Raw genomic sequence first — 16473 nt, 5'->3', positions numbered from 1 at the left:
AAAGGAGGCCTGTAAATTAACCTTTTACAATTTCATTATTTATAAAATAAATTAATCCCTGATTAATTTGATCTTGTGGGATGGGCTCCACAGATAACTTGTTTTAAACTGTTCTTAAAAATTCTTAACATGTATGCTTGGTGCAGGACTTTAGTAAATTATGAAATAAGATAATTAAGTTATGTTGCTTCCAGATAACGAATTCTAAACGTTAAAGGTATTTATCATTTTAACATAAAATATGCTTATATTATTTTACATTATTTGTGAACTATTTCTGAAAATGAAACAATCTTTCTATTAGGTTTTCAGCTCAAACACCAACCAATGAAATGAAATCTCAAAATATTTTGGAATTGCATACTGAGTCTCCCAGAGAAGCACAAGATAAACAAGAATATACAAATGTAAAGGTAAAATGTTCTAACGTTTAATCTTTCGCTACATGTTTCATTCTGGATAAAAACAATACAAAATGATGATAATGTATCTGTAGTTGGTAGATGTGTAATCATTTTTTTTTTTTGGGGGGGGGATAACAGTTACATTTTTAATGGAATTACTTTGGAGTTAGAATATCATTAATTGTCTTCTCATTACTGGCTAGCATAGTAACATCATCTATAAAATATCAAACAACCATATATCAAGTAGGCCAAGAAAACAAATTTTTATAATCTTTCCTGAATGCTACCATTTCCTTCAGCTGCTTAAGGCCTATGGACCACTTTGTGTACATGTAAACAACATTGTTAGAACGTGAGTTTCAGATATCTTATTAAAGCATTTGAAAGTTTATAATTATTCAGCACTGCACAAATTGGAAATTTTGAGAGCCGTTGCATCCTCTTGAGTGGGCATATAATGACCAGGAATCCTTCTACATTGTCCATAATTGACCTGGGGGACTTGCAAGAGAGTTGTGTGTGTCTGTGTGCTGTTGCAAAAACTGGCATGCATACACATTTTGTATTATAAACTGTACATGGCTGCATACAGTATGTGTGCCAGCTGTTGTTGGCTGAAGAAAAATCGAGCTGGCAACTGACTAATGAATAGGAAACAAAAAGTAGTACTGAATGGTCAGTTTTCCCAATGAAGAAAAGTAAATAATGGAGTTCTTCAGAGATCTATACTGGGACCTGTGTTCACTATATTTATTAGTGTTCTGGAAATAGGAGTAATGAATGAGCTGATTAAAACATCAACAAACTGTGAGGAATTGCAGTATGGCTTTGTGAGACTGGAAATCAGCAACTAAATGGCAACTAAAATTAAATGTGGACAAGTATAAAGTGATGTACAGCGGGAAAAATAATCCACACACTGATTGAGGCAGGTGGAGTTCAGGAACAGTCAAAATCCAGGCAATCGTTAAGGCAGGAGGAGATCAATCAGAGGGGGCAGCTTGGCAGGATCAAGAAAGGGCAGAAGCAAGACTGGAGGGAAAGGCAGCTTAGAACAAGGCAAGGCAAGGCTGGGCAAGGGAAAGGCAGGATCCAATAGCAACACACACTGCGGCAAGGCAGGCGGACCTGTTGCTGAGGCACCAGCTGGGAACACAGCTGGGGTTTAAATTCCCAGCCATGCTGCTGTCATCAAAAGGTGTCGCACCTGTCTTTCTCGCCGTGGGTCCTTAATGCAGCCTGTGGTACCCTCACATGCCTAGGAGAAGGTGCTTGCTGAAATATGTGTTGTGAATCCTGCCTGCTGCCACGGGCAGTCCCCTCACCTACCTCAAACACGGCTAGCTAGGCCGTGGCCAACGCCGTCCCTCGCAGCAATCTGTGCCGCACCGCTCCGGGCTCCTCCGTGGTCCTAGAGCCGCCGGCAGGAGTCTCTTCTTTGCGGCACGAAGCCGCTCCTGCAACCTGTCTCTCCTGCCCCCCACCAGGAGCCTTTCTCCATGGCTGCAGCCGCTGCTGCCTCTCCATCTTCAGTCTTCGCAGCAGGGAGCCGCTGCCGGGATCCTCAGATGACAGGGAAGCCATCCCTGCCGATGCCTGCCTTGCTTCATCCCTCTGCGGCAGGTCTACCGCCGCCGATACCGCTGTCCTCCAGACCTCCCACGTGGCAGGGACACTGCCAGCGTATCAGTCTTCTTCCTGCCTCTGCATAGGTGCGGGCACGCGCCTCTCTTCGACCTTTAAAGGGCCAGCAGCGGGAAAAGCTCTGCAGCCCTCAAAGATGACATCGACCAGTCCTGCTTCAGCCCTATAAAAGGGGCCCTGTATCAGTCCCTCGTTGCCTTCGCAAGGAGCCAGTTCACTCCTGGATGTCCAGACCTTCATTCCAGGAGTCTTCTGAGGTCCATCACTTCTTCAAAGTCCTGTGTTTCCTGTTGGATCTCCTTTGTCTTTGTCTGAGCCTTCGTTCCTGATGTTCCATATCCAGATGTTCTGCTGTCCTGTGAGTTTGTTCCTGAAAGCCTTGATGTTCCCGTAATCCTGTTCCACATCCTGATGTTCCAGACGCTCTGTGTTCCTGTTGCTGTGATCCTGATGCACCTGTCTTCACTTCTGCTTCCAGTTCCTAGGTTCCTTGTACCCACTTTTCCTGGTGTGCCACGTTGTGGTCCATGACCAGCCCCCAGGATGGCTGTGTAGGGCGCTTCATGGTATAAGGCCGCCTCCTCTGCTGCAGCGCAAGCCTCCGGGAGACTTTTGTCTTAGCTTGTTCCTGCGTATCTTGTTCCCGGTCTATGGAGTCCCCTTGTGTCTGCATCCGTCCATGCCCAAGACTCTGCCAGTACCTGCTCCTCGTGAGCATAGTTCGCGACCAATCACAGGTGGCTGTGTAGGGCACGCCCTGGTGCAGGCCTCTACAGAATCTTCACCATGTTCCAGCTTTATTCTCCATTATCTCGTCTGGAGTCTGCTTCATGGCCAGCGTGGTCCATAACCAGCCCATGGGATGGCTGTGTAGGGCGCACTACAAGGCAGTGCTCGCCCAGTGCTTTCACCTATCTTCTGAACCTTTGCTTGAAACTCCTGAGTAACCCGAATCCTTGCTTGAAACTCCCGAGTATCCAAGTCCCTCGCCTGAGTCTTCGTCTGTGCATCCAAGTCCCTCGCCTGAGTCTTCGTCTGTGCATCCAAGTCCCTCGCCTGAGTCTTCGTCTGTGCATCCAAGTCCCTCACCTGAGTCTTCGTCTGTGCATCCAAGTCCTCGTCAAGTATCCTAGTCTACGTCTGAGCCTTCATGTTCCAGCCCTCAGCCTCCATCTGGCCTCATGTACTCATAGTTCCCAAGTGGTGGGTCCAAAAGGGCTTTTGAGTAGCCGGAGGGCTACTCTCGTGACCAGCATTGCGTTGCTGGGTCACACTGGTGCATGCAGGTCCAGCGGAGTCCGGGCCCAGCCTGGTTCCTGTTCTGGATTCCCTCGCTTGTTTTCAGTCCAGTCTTGCTCCTGTCCTGCCCATGCTCGGGCATGCCTCTGTACCTCTTCGGAGTTCTTCTGGGGTTGAGCCGTGGCCCAAGAACACACATTCTCCGTGGAAGAGGAACCGCTCTCCTAGCGCTTCCCAACAGTATGTGATCAAGGGCAATACTTATAACTGAGTATAAAAGTTTGTACAAGTTTCTAGAGGACAGATCCATTAACAAATAGTAGACAGGTAGGCTTGAGGTAGAGAACCTCTTACAGCTTGGTGTGAGCAACAGGAATTGAATCGCCCCATTAGAATCTGTTGGGTATTCCAGGTGATGGAGATTGACCACTGTCAGAGACAGGATAATGGGGCTTGATGGAAGATTAGTCTGATGCAGAATGGCATTAACTTATTTAATTTATATTCTGCTTTTTAGGCTCTTCAAAGCAAATTTCATTCAGGTACTGAAGGTATTTCCTTGTCACAGTGGCCTCACAATGTAAGTTTTGCACCTAAGGCAATGGAGGGTGAAGTGACTTCCAAGATCACAAGGATCAGCAATGGGATTTGAACCCTGGTTCGCAGCCCACTACTCCAATCCCTGGGTTACTACTCATATTTTCTTAAACTGTATTTTTGTGCTGCATAAATTGAATGTGAGCAATTGTTTCTCACTGTATATGGCTGGATCTATTACACAGGTCATAAAATGCTATGTTATTTAATGGTTCCAAGCAATAGATATTTTTCTGACTATGTGAATCACTGAGTTCCATTGATGACAACATTCAATGGTACCAATCACAGAATACATTTCCAGAACTTTTTACGAAATACCTAAAGGCTTCTCTTAGCATGCATAGCAGTTTTCGCATCCCCACAGCTGTGTGTTTTCTCTATATGACCTTTTCTGCTGCTATCAACCGACACGCTTTTACTGCTGTAGTTTGTACTGCTGCATTTGTTCCTCAGAACTAAGTTTTTCTAATTTTGAGCAAAAGAGTGCCTTAAAGTATTGTTTATTCTGTCTCTCAATTTCTTTAGTTAGGTTTTAACTTTTTTGTTTTCTGTATTTTCAACATTCTCCCAGGAGGCCTGTTCTTCTCCACAACTTCTGTCAGGTCTTCAATTGAGATTTCCCATTTTTTAAATTAAAATCTTTCCAGGTTATCTGTCTTTAAAATTTATTTTCCTTTTGATTTTTGCATCATTCTTTCTGACAATGACAGAAAAGACCACTGTCTTCAAGAAGTACCCATAATGTGTGCAGAAGATATCCATAATCATCCATCATAAGATCTGCCTAGAAGTTTCTGGGCAGGAATCATGATATGTTCCACTATGACATTTGCTCTAGGATGTCACTGAGGTTCCATAAAGATCTTCCAGATATTACTGTCTCATCGAAGAAAATGTTTGGGTCCACCAAACTGGCACCAAAGGCATCTTTTAAATACAAGGACTATGGAGCTGCCCAACTTCTGGAGGTTTGAAAGTGCCTAAGAAGGGATAAACTCTTTCAGCACCAAAGCCTAAGAACAAGTAAGATCTCATTTGCCCTAACACTGAGCATCGGGCTTCAACAGCTTGAGTATGGAGTCAAGGAGAAATGATGGAAAAGGCTTATCTGCACTAATCTTCTTAAGCATATAGCTCTGAGAATAGGGGGCTTTTGAGAATGCACTCTTCTTTTCCTGTGTGGTTATTCATGGAGGAAAGGTCTCCCTCTTGTTCAGTGCTCTTGCCATGCTGGTCTCCTGAGGTTTAGCTTTGAGTTTTGTACCCTTTGAGATGCATCAAAGGTCAGTAGTTCTGAGTCCCATCAATTTTTCAGCTTGGCTATCTTTGAGAAGGAGCTTTAGAAGTATGTGACTGAAGCAGTCACTCAACACACGAAGAGTACTAGGCAGCAGGTATTGTTTAGTTCGCTATTCAGAGCTTCAGTGACCCGCCTACTTTGGCTTTCATGATTACACTGAGTGTTTTAACGCCAACATGCCATCATAAAACTTTGTGTAATATATCAAAACATCAAAGTTTTTACTGTGTGAGGTGTAAACTACTATAATCAATCTATAATGCCTCTAAGGACTATTCTCTATTAACAGGTTCAAAATTAAAAAAAAAACACAGGTTATGCTGTATTAATTAAGTCACTGCTATAAACAAAATTGTATATGGATGGGATGGTAGGTTTCATACAATTTCAGCATTACTACCCAGTAACGTGCCTTTGCCTTAGCTGGCCCCTCCTGCTGGAACAGTTTGCCACCTGACCTTCGTCAGGAACTATGCCCAAAAAAATTCAAGCAGAAACTTAAAACATGGTTATTCTTAAAAGCCTTCACATAAAGCAACCACCTTCACTTCCAGCTACTCCCCCCTTGCTTCTCCCTGAGACCAAACTTATGTAAATTTGTAATTATGCATTATCCTTCGAGTTACATAAAGTACTCCTCTCTAATATCTCTATAAAGTTGATGCCTAGTAATCTATTATAACTAATTTATTTAATGTATTTATCATATGTATTAACGTTAATATATTCTTCTTAATTCTTCCTTTTATTTTCCCTCTCCCTCCCCTTCCCTGTTTGCATTCCCTGATTCAATTTTTCCTTGTTATAATCTCCTAATGTCCTTTCTAAGTTGAATATTAATTGTAAAGCACTGCCGCTAATTTCTATCTGTTCCAGCGCTGCTGCTAAAGTTTTGTTGAATGTACACTGACATGATGTTACTAAACGAATGTCGGTATATAAAGAACTTCAAATAAATAAATAAATAAATAATGATTAGATCACTTTTTAATCATCAACCATCCAACTTCCATCCGTTTTTTTTTATTTCTGAGCATGATAATTCAATAAATTTAAAGTGTATTTGTGCAACATATTTTTCCTTTTAGATCCGTAAACCCCGTGAAATCTGTTTAATATACTCCACCAAGGTAGTGCCATGTAATTCCACTCAAATTAACTTTTAACTTAACCATATATACTCCTCCCACAAAGATTCATGATTGGCCGGTTCTACCTACGAAAATGATTGTTCGTTCCTAATGTCAGCTATATGTGCATCAGAGAAGCTGAAGATCTGTTCCATGCCTCCATATTATCTTCTAACATCCAGTGAACTCAACGTAAGTGAAAATTTAATTCGAGTGGAATTACATGATGCTACCTTGGTGGAGTAATAATTAAACAACAGATTATTCCACGGGATTTATGGATCCAAAAGGAACAGATATTATTTAGCGATGACACTGAATTTACTAAGACTGAGTCGCAGTTTTGAACAAGTATTCATTAGATTTAATGTTGCTAATTGTAGGTCAAGTTAAAAAGTTTGGAGCTGAATTAACATCACAAATATAGGACAAGGTTGAACAGATTGAAAAGGAAGTGGAATTGTTGAATTTTGAAGAAAAATTGAAAATTTAAGGATAATTTGAACATTTTAAAGTATCGACTAAAAATATGAAAATCAATAAGTCCAAACGAGACCAAGCGGATTATAAAGCTGAAAGAGTCTACACATGGTGGGGTACCAAAACCCACAGTGGTTCATCGAAGAAAGTCCACTTTAATTTTTCATCAGATGACAATTCTAGTGGCTCTGAGATGGAAAATAGCAATCAGGAGGACACTGTCACAGTAGATCAGAGTAATGTTTTAGTCAACTGAGGGGGGAAAGGAACAAGACATCTGTTTCGGGGCCGACAATGCAACTTGGATCCAGTAGATACGAGCATACAGGAAAGGAGTACTCTTACTCAGTCCAAGAAAATTCAGCAGTGGTAAACTTGTCATCTGTTCAGTTGTCGGTAGCCCAATCTGAAGTATTAAATCATGGGCTTTCGTTTGTACCAACGACCGGACATTCCCCTTTTGACTGCCGTATAGCATTACAGCGTTTTATATGGAAATTGAATTTGAAATTACATTTTTCACAGTCATCCAATAGTGATAGCATCGATGCATCGATTGTACATCCTTGTTCTACTTGGAATCCTCTGGGCCCATGTGATCCATTTATTCGGACGTTCCATCAGTTAGTATTACAGGATCTATCAACATATGAAGCCAGAAAAATTGCATCATAATTTACTGCATGAACTCCGGGATGCTTTGAATTCATTGATACAATCTACTAGTGATTAAACCGGCAGACAAAGGCGGAGCAGTTGTGGTACAGGACCGCCTGCAGTATTCAATGATGCTTCAACATCTGAATGATTCAAAAGTTATCAAATTTGCGGATGATACAAAATTATGCAATCATAAGCAGACTGTGTTACATTACAGGAGGACCTTGCAAGACTGGAAGATTGGGCATCCAAATGGCAGATGAAATTTAATGTGGACAAGTGCAAGGTGTTGCATATAGGGAAAAATAACCCTTGCTGTAGTTACACGATGTTAGGTTCCATATTAGGAGCTACCACCCAGGAAAAAGATCTAGGCATCATAGTGGATGATACTTTAAAATCATTGGCTCAGTGTGCTGCAGCAGTCAAAAAAGCAAATAGAATGTTAAGAATTATTAGAAAGGGAATGATTAATAAAACGGAAAATGTCATAATGGCTCTGTATCGCTCCATGGTGACACCGCACCTTGAATACTGTGTACAATTCTGGTCGCCGCATCTCAAAAAAGATATAGTTGCGATGGAGAAGGTACAGAGAAGGGCAACCAAAATGATAAAGGGGATGGACCAGCTCCCGTATGAAGAAAGGCTGAAGAGGTTAGGGCTGTTCAGCTTGGAGAAGAGACGGCTGAGGGGAGGATATGATAGAGGTCTTTAAGATCATGAGAGGTCTTGAACAAGTAGATGTGACTCTGTTATTTACACTTTTGAATAATAGAAGGACTAGGGTGCATTCCATGAAGTTAGCAAGTAGCACATTTTAGACTAATCGGAGAAAATTCTTTTTCACTCATCGCACAATAAAGCTATGGAATTTGTTGCCAGAGGATGTGGTTAGTGCAGTTAGTGTAGCTGGGTTCAAAAAAGGTTTGGATAAGTTCTTGGAGGAGAAGTCCATTAATGGTTATTAATCAATTTTACTTAGGGAATAGCCACTGCTATTAATTGCATCCAGTAGCATGGGTTCTTCTTAGTGTTTGGGTAATTGCCAGGTTCTTGTGGCCTGGTTTTGGCCTCTGTTGGAAACAGGATGCTGGGCTTGATGGACCCTTGGTCTGACCCAGCATGGCAATTTCTTATGTTCTTATGGATGGTAACTATGAATGGAAGTGCATTGTATACTAACATACCACAAGCTCAGGCTTTAAGTATAATACAAAATTTGTTAAAGGAGAGATTTGAGCCTCAACGTATTTCCTCCTCTTTACTAATGGAATTGACTGAACTGATTTTGTATAATTATTTTTTGTTTGAGTCTGATTCTATCAACAGGTTCATGGAATCCCGATGGGTTCACCACTTGAACCAACTGTGGGCTAATTTGTATGTGGCAGCTTTCGAAGAACAACATATATACAGCTCTAATTGGTGGCAATACATTGTTAGTTGGCATCATTACTTAGATGATATCTTCTTTGTGTGGAGTTCATCAGAAGTAGAATTGAAGGAATTTTGTGATTGGATTAACACTGTTGATGAGAATTTGAAGTTCACAGCGCATATATCACTCCATTCTATTACATTTCTAGATGTGAAGATAGTTATTTGATGGAATATTTTCCACTACTGTTCACCTTAAGTCTATGAATCGGAATAATTTACTGAGATTTCACAGTCACCATCCTCATGCATTCAAATTGGGATTACCGGTTAGTCAGTTTTTTCATATCAGACGCAATTGTTCTGAAACAGTGGAATTTGAAATGCAAGCTCGTATTTTATGGACCCATTTTAAATCTAGAGGGTATCCTACAAAAGCTATTAATGCATACAAGCAAGCTAAATTTTCTGATCGTCAATCATTATTACAATACAAACCCAGAAAGGAAAATTCACAGCTATTTTGCATTTTGAAGCAGACTATGGCAGCAGCAGCGATTGCATCATCAGTTTGTAAACACTGACATGTATTGTCCGTACATGAGGTTTTTTGGGAACCCCCTTTAATTGTAATTACATGTGGTAATAATGGAATAGCTGGAAGGCATCAACGGAGTTAAGAGGAATATTCCATGAGGAAAGACTGTGGATGTCTGAAAATGTGGCCTTGTCGGGAGGATGGTACTTTTTTTTTTTTAAATTTGTCGAACATTTTATATTCTTAAATTTAAACGCTTTGAGAACAGGATGTACTACTTGCATGAACACACAGTCTATAAGGAGTATCTGGGGACCGTTTCTATAGCTGATGTTACAGTTCCCAAGTGTTGACCCATACCTCCAGAGGGAGATGGGAGTTGTATACTCACTGCTGTTCCTTTATCCAATACAAATGGATATTCCAACCTGGTTTGATGCAACACTTCCTTCTGTCAATGAGACAGCAAATTTATTAGCTGCCTCACAAGTCGAAGCATCATCCTCAGGGAATTTTAAAAGTGGAGTTCTAGGTTTAGGTGGTATAAGTGAAATATCCTCTGGCGAGAAAGGTACTCCACTGCCTATACCGCCAATGAGGCTTACACTCACTGGGTCTGGGGTAGATACTGCAAAATCTGTGATAGGTCGTTGATCTGGAGGAAGTGAGGATTCAGAAGGAAAGATCCTTACTTTTCCCTTCCTTTTGTGAGGCATATTTTAAATATACTATACAAGAAAATCCAGGAAGTAACCAACTAATTTCACAGATATTATACCTCTTAAACTTACTTACTTGAATTACATTCCCTTGTGGGGACTGAGTGCTGGAGGAGACGGAGGTTTCTTCTTTAATGAAAAACTTTCTAAATTCCAAATATAATCTTTCAGGACACTTTTTCAAGTCAAAGCCGTGCACCCCTTCGGCGCACGCGGCTTAGACTGTGCGCTGCTGCAGTCCAGCTTTTATAGGCAAGTTCCTGAAGTCAGGCAGATATGATGTCACAATGTCTCCTCTTGCACCCGGTATCAATGAGTCAGGTCTTTTAACTCTTTCTGCAGGGAAAAAACGTCCTCGGCAAGAAATCACCTCACCACCCTCCGAACAGGACAGTCCCCAGTAATTTATTTACCTTATTCTAAATTTCATCGCAACAGAGTGGTGGTATGCATGCATCCCAAGATTCTGCCTCAGATCATGACAGATGTCCCTCTTAATCAGTCAATGGTCCTTTCAACATCTTAATTTTAATTGATTTATATATAGTTTGATAGATTGCAGTTACCATAATGTCTAAAGTGGTTACAAATAAAAATAAACATAGCCTCTTGGCAACAATGGTGAATGAACACCTGTGTACTTTGGATTGTAAGAGAGCTGTTGTCTTCTATCTAAAGCGACTAAAGCCCATGGAGAGCCCACTCAGCTTTTTGTTTCTTTGGACTCAAGTAGGCCTGGGATTGTTGCAGCCAAATGCACACTTTCTAATTGGAACAATGGCATTGTCAGTGGCCCATCTGAGATTGGCCTCCTTGGAGGAGATTTGCAGGGTTGCATTAAGCAACTGATAACCATAAAATGAAATAAGACTGATTAATTTGGGAATGTTGACTCCATAAGTTATCTTTTATACAGGCCAAAATTTGTGTGGATTGGATTCTAAAATTTTCTGTTTTTTCTTAAAAAAAAATCTACCTTATAAATGGGCTCTGACCGGCCCGCAAATGCGCAGTAGAGAGCAGCTCTACCGTGCATGCGCGGGCGAGCACGTCGGTCAGAGCGGAGCGTGCCCGAAAAAAAAAAAAGGCACTGGGAGGAGCAGGAGCGGCGGCAAGGAGCAGGAGTGGGAGGAGCAGTAGCGGTGGCGCCGCGAGGGAGGGAGGGAGGGACACCCCCCCCCCCCCGGAGATCTTCTGTCTGCCGGTTATGGATGAGCTGAAAGGGGAGGGGATTGAGAGAGGGGGAGTGACTGAGGGGGGAAGGAGGAGAGGGTGAGGGGAGGGGGGAGGTGAGAGGGAGGGAGGGAGAATAGAGGGGGGAGGGAGTGGGAAGGAAATGGACCGAAAACATTTTTTTTAAATGTAGCCCGTTGTTACAGGCTTAATGGCTAGTCTAGTATAAAGCAGGGATTTGTACACTGCAGATCAGGTGGACTTGAAGCACCACTGTGATCTCTTAATGAGGAAAATCCAAAATTACAAAGGAAACCAAAAGCAGCGTATTAAATTGTTTCAAGCATACATCACTACATTTGCTGCATTAAAGGTGTGAAAAGCTCCATGTTTTTAATGTTTGTCATTAACTTGTATTCTGAATTGTGATTTAGTGCTAGAGAGGTGGGTGCTTAATAGACTTTTCAGCTCTTATCTCATATCATATTTTGTTTCTATTTAGTATGCTCATTTTAACTTCTTGTTTCAGTGCCATGACATAGTCCATACATGATCTTAGTCTAGATCCTTATTTCTCTGAAACTGAGGATCCTCTGTTTCTTGTGCTTTTTTGAAATCCTGATAATGTTTTTTTTTTTTGTCTTCTCTATTGGGAGACTATTTTCTGGATCTAACATCCTTTTTTGTCAAGTAATTCCTTTCCCTAGACTACCCAACTGGTTGTATTCTATAAAGGACCATATGTGATAGTCTGTATTCTTTCCATATATACAGCTTTTTCCCTTACCAGATTTCATTCAGACTCTGGGACTTGGTCTGTTTGCATTTCTTGGTGGGTTTTTTTTTTTCCTGCTAGTGCCAAGACTCACTCCTGTAAATACCTTTGGGAATTGGACCAAGCTACTTTTTGTTCACAAGCCCCTTACATTCCGATTAGTAGTGCCAGAAATACTTTCCACTAACAATTTCCTGTTTTCTTTCTCATGATTGTTTGAGTAAAGGGACAAAATACTGGAGGAAAAAGTGTGTTGGGGATTAAAGAATGAAATAGGAAAACAGTTTAGTTCTTAAATTTTATCATAAAGTCCTTTGATTTGGGGATTTTTTTTTCAAATGTAAATAGAATGTGGAATTTTCAGGCACATTCAGGATGAATACTAAATATTTGAAAAGTATTAGCCACAAAATGTGAGGCTGAGTTGGATATTCTGGGTTAATTTTCAAAAGGATTTGTGTATAAATCCCAGTTTATGCATGTAAATTGGCCTTTGAAAATTATTCCGGGATTCAAAAAAGCAGGAACTCTTAAGGGGGAGCAAGATGGCCGCGAGTGAGTAAATGTGGTCCTGCTGCGCTCTGTTTCCTGGTTTGTTTTTTTGTTTGTTTGTTTTTTCTTGCTCAATGCTATGGCTCCAAAGAGAAAAGGCAAAGTTAGGGTTTACCCCATTGAACCCTCTCATTTACCTGGGCAGCAGTTGATTTTGAGGTTCATGCCTCTCTGGATCTTGGATTCTCGGTGGTCATGTCCCCATTGCTGCTGTCTGATCGGGAGCATTCTGCGCAGCTTGGAGCCGAGATTTCTCTCGGGCCCCCAAAATTTGGACTACCCACTGATTGAGAGACGTGACTCTTCCTGTGATGCGGCTGGGGCGCTGGCAGATAACTCTACGCCATCATTTCTGTGGGTGGGGGCTGAGGATGAATTGGTGCCTCTCTAGTCATCTTTGCTGGCATCTGAAGGATCAATGGGCATTGAAGACCTTCCTGCTTTTTCCCCTTTGGGTGGCTCTGGGCTGGTAAGAGGCCAAGAAAACTGCACTGTTTCCTCATTATCTCCTGTGGTTTCTTCTTGTGTGGGCCCAATGCTGAATGAATCCTTTCAAATCCCTGATAAACCGGCAGTGATAACATTGATGTAGTCCAGTGTTATGATTGCAAGTATTCCTATTTATTTGAATTGGGACACTATTTGTTTTTCTATTCTTATCCTCTGTTAGAATGACAAAGTTTTTTGTTCTGCTTTGTTAATGATATAAAATTCATAAATAAAATGTAAAAAATCTAAAAAAAAATCTGGGATTCTCAGAGAAAAAAGTACACGCAGAACACTAGCAAGAGGCATTCAGGGGGGGAAGCCGCCTATGTGCAGACTTGCAGTTTCATGTGTATGCATGTAAATGTGCATATGATAAGTTATACATGCTCAAACGCAGGTTTAATGTTAAGCTCGCCGCCCGCAGCAGTCCCATGGTGCGGCCCTCTCACCTCTCTACACAAGCTTTCAGGCTCATTGTTGCTGGCGGCGGTGGGCAGCCAGTCCCGACCGAGGACTTCTACCAGCACCTCCAGCCCTGCTCCGCTTCCCGGGACCTCCAGCCAGGATACCTCTATTCGTCGGGTCTCTCTGTGGGGTTTGCAGAGGGATGCCGGCAGCGCCACACCCCTCCCTAGGCGCACGCACCATTGAAACCTTTGAAGGGTCCGCAGCGGGAACCTGGCTGCGGACCCGGATGTTGTCAGTTCCCTCAACATATAAAAGCTTAGGCAGCGCTCCTCAGGGTTGCCTTTGCAACAGGTCTCCTCTGTTTCCTGATTCAGGTCCTGAGTGCTCGTTGCTTCTTCGTGTCACCTGAACGTGTTCCTGTGCCCTTCGGTTCCTGTGTTCGTCTTGTCCTCGTCTACTGGATCGACTACCTGGTTCTGACCTTTGCTATGTCTGACCATGCCTGCCTTATCCGTGACTTGACCATTGCTATGTCTGACCACACCTGCCTTCTCCATGCCGTGACCATTGCTACGTCTAACCACGCCTGCCTTCTCCGTGCCTTGACTATTGCTTTGAATGACTTCGCCTCAGACTTTCTTGAGTCCAGATTTCCACGTTGCTTGCTACACCTTCCAAGTGCCGCCAGCTTCCATTCAAGCTTGACAGTGACCCCTCTGTCCCTATCCTCTGGACACGGACTATTAAGGCTTCAGCCTTCCTTTGCTCAGGCACCTTCAGTTCCTTCTTGTCCCTTGGTGCTTGAGTTTCTGTTCCATGTCCCGTCCAGGATAGGACCACGCCACCTGCTGGTTGCTGTCTCTGGGCTGAACCATCTCCTACCTGTACTTAACCTTAAGGCCTGCCTAAGTCCTGCCGGCCCCGGCACCCGAAGGCTCAACCTGAGGGGAACGTGGGCTGGTATAGGTGAAGCTCCAGTGGCCTCCAGCTTCAGCCCACTCCATCTGCTGATGGTGGGGACCCGTAGGCCCTCGCCTATGGGTTGCGTCAACCCCACCTCAGCCCAAGGATCCACCTCCTGTGCAACAGGTTGCAAAGGCCATGGATTCGGCTACCAAGGTACAAGAACAGCAGCAGCAGTTCTTGGAGGCATTGACTGCCTCTATTGGACGTCTCCATACCCTGGTTCAACGTCCTGAACAGGGAGTCAGTTTCTACCTTGGCTTCTCCTTCTCAGCCACTTCCGTCCTTACCACATGCCTTGTTGGCACTTCCAGTGCCTCCATGTTTCAACGGTGACTCTAAGCTCTGCAGAGGGTTCATAAACCAGTACTATATGCAATTTGCTCTGTAACCTTCTGTCTTCCAAGACGACTTGACCAAGGTCACGTTTATCCTGTCTCGCCTTGGAGGAAAGGCCCTGGCCTGGGCTTCCCCCCCCTGTGGGAACACTCGGACTCCTTGATAAGAGAACTGGTTCAATTTGTGACTGTATTCAAACGGACCTTTGATCCAGGGCGGCATGCTGTAGCAAGCACCAGTCTACTACATTTTCGTCAAGGACAACAAAGTCTTTTTGATTATACAATAGAGTTTCGGACTTTGGTTATTGAACTCGCTTGGCAGGAAAAATGCCTTTGAGCTAATACTTGGTCTCTCCTCGCAGTTAAAAGATGAGCTGGCTGCTTGGCAGCTTTCTTCTTCCTTGGAGGACCTTATAGATTTGACAGGCCGATTTTGACCACAGTCTTCAAGAGCGTCACTGGGAGAGTCGGATGCCCAAGAGGCCCGTGCAGGTTCGCTCCCGCTCACCACCCATTACTAACGCCACATCTAGTGACAGCAGAGTGGTCAAGGTGGAAGAACCCATGCAATTAAGTCGAGGGCAACTGACACCGGAAGAGCACCTCCGGTGAAGACAGGCCGGCTTGTGTCTGTATTGTGGAGCCCCAGGCCACGATCTTCAGAATTGTCCCATCCATCTGGGAAACTCCAGAGCCCAAGTTCAGTGGGGGCCCTGAACTTGGGTACAACTTTTCCGGCCCCCCCAACTGTCAGTTCCAGTCACACTGATTTGGGACTCCGGTTCTGGTAGACTCCGGAGCGGGAGGTAATGTTATCCTCAAAGATCTTGTGCAACTCCTGGGTATTAAAACCCGTTCGCTTAACCCTACCTTGTGTATCGCCTCTATCTACGGAGAGCCACTTCCTTGCCATATCTCTTTGACCACTGAACCTCTCCAGTTATGTACTGGGGCCTTACACCTTGAGGAACTCAAGTTACTGATGTTGGATTAGTCAATCCATTCCATTGTGCTTGGACTTCCTTGGTTACAGAAACATTCCCCTCAATTTAATTGGATTTCACTACAACTGGTAGAGTGGGGTCCAGCCTGTCACCAATCCTGTTTTCAGAAGGCGACCCCGTCTCAGATTCCTTTGGTGACCACCTCTTCTGGCATACCTCCTCCATACGCTGCCTATGAGGATGTATTTTCTAAACAAAAGGCTGATCTCCTCCTGCCTCTTTGTCTGTTCGATTGTCCCATCAACCTTCTTCCTGGAACCACGCCTCCTCTTGGACGCACCTATCCTCTGTCATTACTTGAAACAAAGGTCATGACCGAATATATTCGGGAGAATCTGGCAAAAGGGTTTATCTGTCCATCCACGTCACCTGCTGGAGCGGGATTCTTCTTTGTGACCAAGAAAGATGGATCACTCAGACCGTGCATCAATTACCGCGGTCTAAATGCTATCACCCGTAAGGACAAATACCCCTTGCCATTGATTTCTGAACTATTTGATCGTCTCTGAGGTGCTACCATCTTCACAAAGCTGGATTTATGTGGGGCGTATAACTTGGTAAGAATCCGCCCTGATGACAAATTTGCCGGCCACGCGACTTCAACAGCTACCGACCTTCTTCAGATCTGGCAGGGTTCTCATTCGGTGGGGGATTATGCCATACAATTCTGG

At 43.4% G+C, this 16473-nt stretch overlaps 1 protein-coding gene across 3 annotated transcripts in view; it reads left to right on the top strand.

The window, feature by feature from the left end:
- Positions 1-16473, top strand: part of KIAA1671 (KIAA1671 ortholog) — a 471755-nt gene that overhangs the window by 127296 nt on the left and 327986 nt on the right. For all 3 annotated transcript variants that reach the window (XM_029619185.1, XM_029619186.1, XM_029619184.1), the window contains exon 3: positions 305-413. In XM_029619185.1, the coding sequence (XP_029475045.1) occupies positions 305-413 (109 nt within the window). The remainder of the gene's footprint in view (positions 1-304; positions 414-16473) is intronic.

Source organism: Rhinatrema bivittatum, chromosome 11 (assembly GCF_901001135.1).
Source record: "Rhinatrema bivittatum chromosome 11, aRhiBiv1.1, whole genome shotgun sequence".
NCBI classification, from domain to species: domain Eukaryota; kingdom Metazoa; phylum Chordata; class Amphibia; order Gymnophiona; family Rhinatrematidae; genus Rhinatrema; species Rhinatrema bivittatum.
This window is presented reverse-complemented; position numbering and strand designations above follow the sequence as displayed.